Here is a 9,651-nt window from a genome sequence, read left to right as displayed (position 1 = left end):
CTATAGGAACACCCTTCCCTGCAGCCGGGGACGCCGGGGACTCCCGGCACGCCCCGCCCCCTGCATCTCTTTCCCCTTGGGACTCCTGGCACGCCTGCCTCTGCACCCGAGTCCCCTGGGACTCCGGCACGCCCCACCCCCAGCATCTCTTTTCCCCCGGGCCTCCTGCACCCCAGCCCTGCCGGACTCCTGGCCCCTGGACATTCAGACCCCCGCAGGACACCCGGCATGCCTTGATGCCCTGCTTCCTAACTCAGCAGGACCAAACGTCGCCCAGCCCTGCCTAACCTCTAGACCCGTCCCAAATCCAATCACAAAATTCCCGCTCTTGCTCCTGGGCGTGGGGGCACAGTCCATTCTCTTCCTGCCCCATTCCTGAACTCACCAAGTTCTGTTACAACTGGCCAGGGCAAATCGAGCCTCCGTGAGTCTGGTCAAAGGCAGCACAACCAGAATAATGCTTCGCCTCCATGGTCTTACATAACATGTAAAACGCACACAGTTCCGCTCCCCTTCCTGTGCATCTCTAACAAGTGCAGCTGTTACTCTCGCAGGGCGTGGGGTGGGTCCAGAGCCCCCGGAGCAGTCCGTGTGAGGACGACAAAGCAGCGCAGGGAAGATGCCAAGGTTGCTATTTACTAAAGTAAAAAACGTAAATGAAATCCTAGAGTTCTCCCCAAGTGTAACTCAGGTGGCTCCTTTGTTTCCGCTGTTCTTAGCTTCTCTACCAGAAGGCAGATGTGAGGTCATCCCATAAGGAAACTAATAGGTCCCCTGTAAGAGGGGAAATGCTGCCTTTCAAAGTCTGACGGTTGTCCGCCCCCATCAGACTGAAGCTGAGGACAGGGACCCTTTCTGCACCCTCTTCAGTTCCTCACTGTCCCACTCAAGAGGGGCCAACCTCCAACATGTGAAAGTTGCACTGGATAAGGCTCTCCTCTCTCCACGAAAGAGAGATTAATTATCTACTTCCAATCACTGAAAAGCTTCTTTACCAGCATAACTAGAATAACAAGAGCTGATATTTATTGCATGCTTATTTGCCAGGACTGGGGCTAAACCGTTTACCTGTATCATCTCAGCTTTAATCCTCAGCAACTGAATCAAAGCCCACAACTAAGGGGCTTGTTTGCTCTGTGCCAGCTGTTTCTCAGACTCCTTTTCCCACATGGGACAAAAGCAATTATCTGTAACCTTCAAAGGTGGACAAGAGGCCACCACCCCTCTGGGTCTAGAACTTCTGCCAAAGTGATTTAACGTTAGCAGCCATCTAGCATTCTTATAAATACAGAGCTTATTAGTGTGCTCAGCATTTGGTCAGCAGTATCTCATTTAATCTTCTTTAAAGTTCTGGTGGTATTTTTAGACAAAGAAACAGGCTCAGAGGTTAAGAAGGAACCCAAGTTCAGCACACTAAATGGTGCACACAGGATGTAGACCCAGATTGGCCTGAGTTCAAAGTCAGTGCTCTCTGGCAACTCTGGCATTTACTACGTGCAAACAGGGCAAGCCCATGGCCCTGCAGCAGTGGCCAGCGACTCTTACAAGGACACTGCCATGGCTTGCTTTTTGGGACCCCAGAGCACTTTGTTAGTACACCTCTCATGAGTTACAATTTATCTGATGAGACTTTAAGTTACTGGAGGGCAGGGTCCCCTGTCTGGCTGGTGCTATTCTCTCAGAACCCAGCAAGGGCCCTGGCGCAGGCAGAGGTTTGTGTATGGGTGTGAACTGAGCCATCAAGCGGGACACTGCAAGCCACGTTCCTGGAAGACAAGGGTACAAACTGCCCCCTTCTTAAGTGCCAAGCTTCATCTTCCAGAACATCTTCAGAACTGATTCCTCATGCCATTCTGGTGTATCTTGAGGACTGTTTCATTCTCCCCGCAAGATATTACAAATACAATGCATTTGGGCTGTAAATCAGACCCCATTCTAGGGAAAATCAAGACAGAGTCTATGTCCTTTGGGTTACTAAAAGGATGTGTGCCGCAACACCCACGCTGCCTCACTGAGGCGCATGTGTGATCTGGCCCCAGCCTCCTCCAGCTTCATCTTGCACCATCCTGACCCAACACATCTGGAAACACATCACACGTCTTTCCAGCTCAGGGCCTTTGCATGTGCTATTAACTATAGTCTGGAATTATCTCCCTCTTCCTGTTTGCCTGGTTAGCACCTACTCATCTTTTGGCTCTTGGTTCAGATGTCACTTCTTCAGGGAAGACTTCCCTGAACCTCCACCCTGACCTATGTCTGGATTTGGGCACAGTATTTCACAGCACTTAGCAGTCTTCATGACCTAGTATGTGATGTTTTGATTAAGGCCCATCTCCCCTACTAGGATAAAAGCAAGGATTAAGTCTGCTCTGTTCACTCTTGTATATCTAGGGGCCAGCAAAATCCTACTGTGTGCTCAAAATGGCTCTGTTCTTTTGTTGGTTTTCCCAAGCATGCATTGGCTGAGCACCTTCAGAAGTCTTCCTTCACAGGGCTGATCAACAATCCCTGGAGACACCGCCCTGGTTTCTAACCTGCTTCCTAAGTCCTGATGAATGGGTCTGATTTCTTAAGTCTGATGGTGTCTGCTGTTCTCAGCACACAGGGCTGCTGTAAGCCATCATTCTCCCAAGGCTTAGCGTGAGGAACCTTCCTGCAATGTGCCCTAACAGAATCAGCATCATCTGGCTCAAGGGAAATGGCATTGAGCAACTACAAAGCCACCACTCACTACAGGTGTCACCACAGAAGGAGGACCAAAGTCAGGGCCACAGCAGACCCAGGACCCGTAGGCTAGACTAGCATGACCAGGTTTCCACCCTTGGCCTCCTTCCTTGAGGCGGCCAGCCAGCCTCGTTCCATGCTGCCTCAGTTCTGAGCTGTTGGCACCTCTTGGCTAAAATTGTTCTTAGTGTTTATGATCAACTTGATTCAGAACTTCTTTTTTTGAGGTACTTCTATTTCTATTTAAAAATTTGTTCACAAATTCTTTTTCTATGCCAAGATAACTGCTGGCAGGCAAATTAGAGCATAATTCAGTGGTCTCCTCTTAAGATGACATGGTGATCTTAAGAATGATGATGATAACACGCCTGTAAGCCCAGCAACTCAGGAGGCCTGTGCAGGAGGATCGCAAAGTCAAAGCCAGCCTTAACAACTCAGTGAGGCCCTAAGCAACTTAGCAAGACCCTGTCTCAAAATGAAAATAAAAAGGGCTGAGCTGCAGCTAAGTGGTAGAGCACCCCTGGATCAGTCCCCAGTACCAAAAAAAGAATAATGACAAAAAATCTAAAACTTAACCAGGCATGGGGGTAGACGCCTGTAATCCTAGTAACTAGGGAGGCTAAGGCAGGAGGATCTTAAATTCAAGGCCAGCCCCAGCAACTTAGTTGAGACCCTGTCTCAAAGAATAAAAAGGGCTGAGGCTCAATGGTGAAACACTCCTGGGCTCAATCCCTGGTACCAATAACAAACAAACAAACAAACTAAAAAACCAAAAAAACAAAACAAATAAAATATAATTTATCTTGCAACTATTTCATTCATAATATGAGACTATCTCTAACAGAAATTGCTCATGTATTTAAATAACAGGTTGCAACAGATAAATCAATCATTTAAAAATCTGCCATTTTTTAATTGCACGTGAAATAATTTACAACAATATGGTGGGATAAGAATAGGTGAATTCTAGGAGCTAAAAATGCATTTAGTCATAAATATTTTTTATTGTTTTCAAATCCTTGCCAGCATGGTGGTGCATGCCTATAATCTCAGCAACTCGGGAAGGTGAGGCAGGAGGAGACCAGTTTGAGTTTGAGGCCAGTCCTAGCCACTCAGTGAGCCCCTGTCTCAAAAATAAAAGCTTAAAAAAGGCTGGGGATGTAGCTCAATGGTAAAGTGTCCTGAATTCAATCCCCAATACAAAAAAAAAAAAAAAAAAAAAAAATCCTTTAGTTTCCCTAAGTTTTCCAACTTAGCATCTAGTCAGTGTTTCCTTTCTAGCAGGCAGGGTATATGTGATCACAAACCTGTCATACAAGGAAGAAAATTTAACATTTTGATTCTCAGATTGGAAGCCAGCCTATCCAGGGATAGCTTATATTCCCGACTTGGCAAGCGTGGTTTGGAACCAACTACACCTTTCCCAATCTTGCTCTGAACAACTAGCCTGGGGAGAAAGCAAGTATTTACGAAGAATGCGGCCAAACCTCGCCCAATTTCTCTTCTCAGTACCCTAATTAAAAAGGCTAACTGGGGTGGCTCTTCCACTCTCATGAAAATCATCTCTGAAGAAGCACTGAAACCTTTAACAAAGGCGCATTTATCCAGCACAATGGAACTTTGATATCTGTGTTGCTTAAAAAAAAAAATACATTCCCATTCCTGAGGAAATTAACTTGCCAGGTTCTGTTTAAATAACTAACCATCCTTATTTTATTCCTATATAATTTTTAAAAAGAACAGTTTTTTTTTTTAGTATTAAAAATATTTTTTATTGACTGAAGTTGATCAGTTCTCTTGGAAGGGACACAGAGGCACACAATATATTCTTTAAAAAATAAAATTACAAGTTAAAATGGAAGTATTTTAGTCTTTAATATAAAAAAATTCACATGAAATTTGGTCTTCTAGCAAGTTTCTGTTTGAGTTATGGACCCAGACAAGACAGGGCTCAGGGCTCTGATGGTTTAGGACGGATGTACCTCACCTGTCAGCCACCAAGGCAATATTTTCCCCTTTAAAACATTTTATATCATATCATCTCATGTCTGTCAACACAGCAAAGTCCAGAGCTAACACTGTATGAGAAGAGAATACTAATCCTCATACATCTGGAGCTGAGTCTGGTGAGCTCCTGGCTATAATTCCACATCTGCCCAGGGTTTAGGAAAGCAGGTGGTTAGGAGGCATCTACACGCAGGTGCTCTACCTCATCTCCCGCGGGAAGAGTCTCCGGCACCCAGCTGCCGTCTGCACCTTTACAGAGGCCTTTTTCCGTGTTAGCATAATTCCATACTTACATACAATGAGGCCTCACTGCTTACAAATGGAAATATTTCTTGGACATGAAATTGGTTAAATGAAAACAATAGATGTTTAAAAAAATGAACTTTCAGTTTCTGCTCCACTTTGGTGTTAAATGTTGCCTGTGAGGATCACAGTCCTCTCTGGTTCTGAGGTGAAGCCAGATCGGTGTCTGCCTTCTGCCCTCCGTGTAGATGAGAAGTCTGCTGCTGGGGAGGAAACAGAGCAAACAGTCAAAGTGGGCAAGCGCTGGCCGGTGCTGAGGCTGCCAGGGTGGAAGGCACCAACTGCACATCCCGGTTCTGTCAGCCTAAGGTCATGTGACCCATCACAAACACAAACTCCTCACAGGAGGGAGAGGGACGGGGCTGGGGCAGCCCGACCTCCCGCCTTCCCAGCTCCAGCGTGGGCTCTTGTGCTCATGGGGAAGGGATGGGCAATAACTGCCTGTGCTTACTGAACTGAACTCTGAAGGAACTGTGCACCTGAAGTGAAGGTCTGCTAGGGGAGATGCAAACCGAGGAAGTGCTTACTGGGTCTATCCACTTTCTAATGAAGCCTGAAACCCCAGAGACCCTTTCTTTCCAGAGAGCCATCTAGATGAGAGACTGAAATGTTAATTTAGAATCTGATTTTTAAAGTTGGATCTATGTGTTCACTTTCTTAGATTTAAAACCGTATGTACTGAGAACAAGAGCTTTTTGATCTGTATTTCTCTCAAGAGTAACTGACATTTTAATTTGAGTGCATTTAGAAGGTAGTCACAATATAAACAGGCCAAGCCAAAGAGAAAGGATTACTGGTCAAATGAATACATGACCTTGACTCCACATTATCAATGTCCTAAGTTACTTATTAAATGTTAACTGAGATATAAGGTGAGACAAGCAAAGGTGACTTACCCAAGATAACAATAAATACTCGGGTTGACTTAGTTTTCTTCAGTGACTGGCAAAGGTGTTCTTTTGATCTGACTCTTCTGAGACTTCTAAGTTCTAAAAAATAATCCCCAGGTTAGTACCCAGGACAGAGAAACTAGAAAAAAACAAAGACAACATCTGCAAATACAGCAGACATGCATTTAAAAGACCTTAGGAAATCAAAGAAATACAAGCAAGTGTGGGGTCTGCGCACACCTACGATCACGACTCCGCAGGGGCTGAGGCAGGAGGGGCCAAGTTCCAGTCCAGCCTGAGCAACTCAGTGAGACCCCGCCTCAAAATAAAAACAGAAAGGGCTGGCGATGTAGCTCAGTGGTACAGCGCCCCTGGGCTCAACCCTGAAAAAAGGAAATGATCAAACACCGCCATATTCACAGAGACCCGTGGTTCTGCAAGCTTTCCCAGGCTGCCACAAAAAGGTTAAGACCCCGGAAAGACAGGGCTGGAATGCAGCCTGCTGGTAGCAGGAGCCCACGTGGCTTTTCAGGATGAGCTCAGGGCACTCCTGCACGCCTCGCTCGGCCCCGGCTAAGCAGGCCTGGAGCGTGGCCATGCCGCCACTCACCCATTTGCTTCTCTCTTGCTGGACAGCTGGCTGCGGCAGGTCTTTTGCTATTATAAGCAATGCTGCAGTGAAACCTGTACTTATGGCATTTTATGCCCATGTAGGGGTGTCTGTAGGAGAGATCCCCAAAGTGACACTGCTTTGTCAAAGGCTCAGTTCTTCTGTAGCTTTTAGAAAGTCCTGCCATTTCCCTGCCAGGAGGACCCAATCATTTTGAGCTCCCCAGAGATGTCTGAGAAAGCCCGTTTCACAGCTCTGAATCACCACCCTTGTCTTGCGCTACAATGGCAATGCGTCGGTGACACCGGATGCTCAGGAATTTAGCCTGTTTCCTTATCACAAAAATTAAAGAATATTTTTTCAAAATTATTTGCTTTTTCTTTCTGTATCAAGTTCAAAGGCATGGGGCAGGGGGAGTACGTAAACTGTGTTGCCAAGTAGATTTCTACCATTTGAGTTTTGTTTTCCCATCTCAACAATCAGTGTGGAAAATATGTTTGGAGTCAATATTTTTTCCAATTACACCATTTTCTGATTCTACTTGTAGGAGACTTGAGAATTTAGCCCCTTTTCCTCACTGTAAAATGAAAGTCTTGGATTAAATATCTCTTCTGGGTCTTATTAGCTCGAAAATTCTTCTTTTGGTGAGGCAGTGGGAAGGTATTGGGGACAGAACCCAGGGGTACACTCTACCACTGAGCTATACATCCCAGCCCTTTTTATTGTTTATTTTGAAGCAAATTCTTTCTAAGTTGTTGCGGGTCTTGCTAAGTTACCAAGGCTGGCCTCAAACTTACAATTCTCCTGCCTCAGCCTCCTGAGTAGCTGGGATTACAGGCATTTACCACAGAGACTGACTCAAAAATTCTCTTAAGCCAAGTTTGCACCAATTTCAAATAGCTTTAGCATTTTTTTTCAATCTATGTCTAAGGTCACAGTCTTGCCTTTTTTCCTACCATTTCCATTCAAGGTAGTTACCAAGCATCCTCAATAGCATGTAATCAACCACAAATGTACCATGATTTGTATTCTGATGGAAATACACAAACACACACACAGATCCACATTATGAAGACCAAAATGAGGGAGTTCATTTATATCTTAGATAGGAATGTGTTAGTTTTTTGATTACTATAACAAAATACCTGAGATTATCAACCTAAAAAGAGGAAAGGTTTATTTTGGCTCTCAGTTTTGGAAGTTTTGATCCATGATCAGGTGAACACATAGATTTTGGACCTGTGCAAGGTAGCACATCATGGAGGGAGCAAACAGGTCACACCAGTAAGTGAGAAAGAAGAGGACTGAGTCCCAATATCTCCTTCATGGGCATACCCCAATGACCTCACTCCTTTCTACAAGGCCCAGCCTCCTAAAGGATCCACAGCCTCCTAATAGTGCCAAAGACTAGGCACTAAATCTTTAGTACAAAGGCCTTTGGGGGACATTCCAGATGGAAACCATAGCAAACTCTAAAGAAAAGGTTACAAGAAGAGTCTGGAGTCAGAGCTTGAAAGTCAGGTCTGTTTGTAACATTTGCTTTGAAAACATGAATGGATTTCAATGCTGATAAATTAGTGGACAATCTGAGTTAAATATAAAGATTGCATTTATGTACAATTTTGCCCACAAGGAACACTAGGCGAACTGTACCCAGGTGAACTGGGCCATGTGGGACTACACAAGACACATACACACCCTGAAACATATCCTGGCCCATATTGTGAGTCACATGCACATACATCTGTTGCTACAGCTGTCCACCCAACAACTGCCCTGCACCACTTCTTAACAAGCCAATGTGCATGCAGACTCAGTCCCCGCCATACACATACTGCAGCATTTAAGCATTTTATAGCCATTTAACATAAGTAAAACTGCTCACTATTTTGTGACATACCTTGTGTGTGTGTGTGTGTGTGTGTGTGTGTGTGTGTGTATTACTGGGGATCAAATCCTGGGCATAAACACATGCCAGGCAAGTGCTCTAACCCTGAGCTACATCCCCAGCTTTTAATTTTTTTTATTTTTTTAAAGACAGGGTCTCAGTAAGTTGTCCTAGGCTGACCAGGAATTTGTGACCCTCCTGTCTCAGCCCTCAGTCTTTTGAGTAGCACATACATATCTTTTATTTAAATGTCTCTAGAGCTGGGAGAACAGCTCAGTGGTAGAGTATGTGCCTGCGACCCTGGTTTCAATCTCCCCAGCACCACAAAGAAAAGGAGCACGAATTTATTTTTATTTAAATTGACAAAAATTTTATATATATATATATATATATATATATATATATATAGTTGTGATATTCTGAAATATTCATACATTATGGAATGGCCAACCTAATTAACACATCACCTCATGTACTTATCATTTTTTTAAAAGCTACTCTCTTAGCAATTTCAAGTGTACAATACATTGTTATTAAGTATGCTCACCATGCTGTACAATAGATCTTTTGAACTGATTCTTCCTCTGACTGAAAGTTTGTATCCTTTGGCTAACATTTATCCTTTCCTCCTCTGCTCCAGTCCCTGATAACTACCATTTCACCTGCTTCTGCGAGTTTGATCTTTTTATTTGAAAGAATTTTGGGGTACTAGGGATAGAATCCAGGGGTGCTCTGCCACCGGGCTACATTCCAGCCCTTTTAAATTTATTATTTTGAGACAGAGTCTCACCAGCCTGCTGAGGCCGGCTTGGAACTTGCTATTCCCACCTCAGCCTCCCCAGTTTTTAGGATTACAGGCGGAAGTCATTGAGCTGACCAAGTGGATCACATGGAAATCAGACCATGCAGCATTCGTCTTTCTGTGCCTGGCTTATTTCACTTAACACTGCCCCATAGATTAATCCATGTTGTCACAAATGACAGGATTTCCTTCTTCTTCTTTTTTTTTTCTTTTTTTCCTTTTTTTGAGGGACAGGGTCTGGCTATGTTGCCCAGGCTGGTTTTGCATTCCTGGGCTCAAGTGATCTTCCCACCTTGGCGTCCTGCACATCTGGGGACGCGTCTGGCTTGGAGCTTTATGACTCTCTAATTTAGGTTTGTGGAATGAGCATGCTGATTCTAACATGGCCAATATGCTAACTTGTGGACAGCCTCTGTCACATGGAAAC

The 9,651-nt window shown here is 44.6% G+C and overlaps 1 protein-coding gene across 6 annotated transcripts in view; it reads right to left on the bottom strand.

The window, feature by feature from the left end:
* Positions 1 to 3,967: 3,967 nt before the first annotated feature.
* The window catches only part of Ccdc62 (coiled-coil domain containing 62), a 38,764-nt gene continuing 33,080 nt past the window's right edge, over positions 3,968 to 9,651 (bottom strand). For 5 of the 6 annotated variants that reach the window (XM_047562754.1, XM_047562759.1, XM_047562756.1 and 2 more), the window contains 2 exons: positions 5,931 to 6,023; positions 3,968 to 5,237 (listed from right to left, as the gene is read on the bottom strand). In XM_047562754.1, coding sequence (XP_047418710.1) covers positions 5,970 to 6,023 — 54 coding nt within the window. In that variant the 3' untranslated portion in view covers positions 3,968 to 5,237; positions 5,931 to 5,969. The remainder of the gene's footprint in view (positions 5,238 to 5,930; positions 6,024 to 9,651) is intronic. The other variant, XM_047562755.1, reaches the window with a different exon arrangement.

The sequence above is a fragment of the Sciurus carolinensis genome, chromosome 8 (genome assembly GCF_902686445.1).
Source record: "Sciurus carolinensis chromosome 8, mSciCar1.2, whole genome shotgun sequence".
NCBI classification, from domain to species: Eukaryota; Metazoa; Chordata; class Mammalia; order Rodentia; family Sciuridae; genus Sciurus; species Sciurus carolinensis.
Note: the sequence above shows the minus strand (reverse complement) of the source record. Positions and strands in the feature narration are given on the sequence as shown.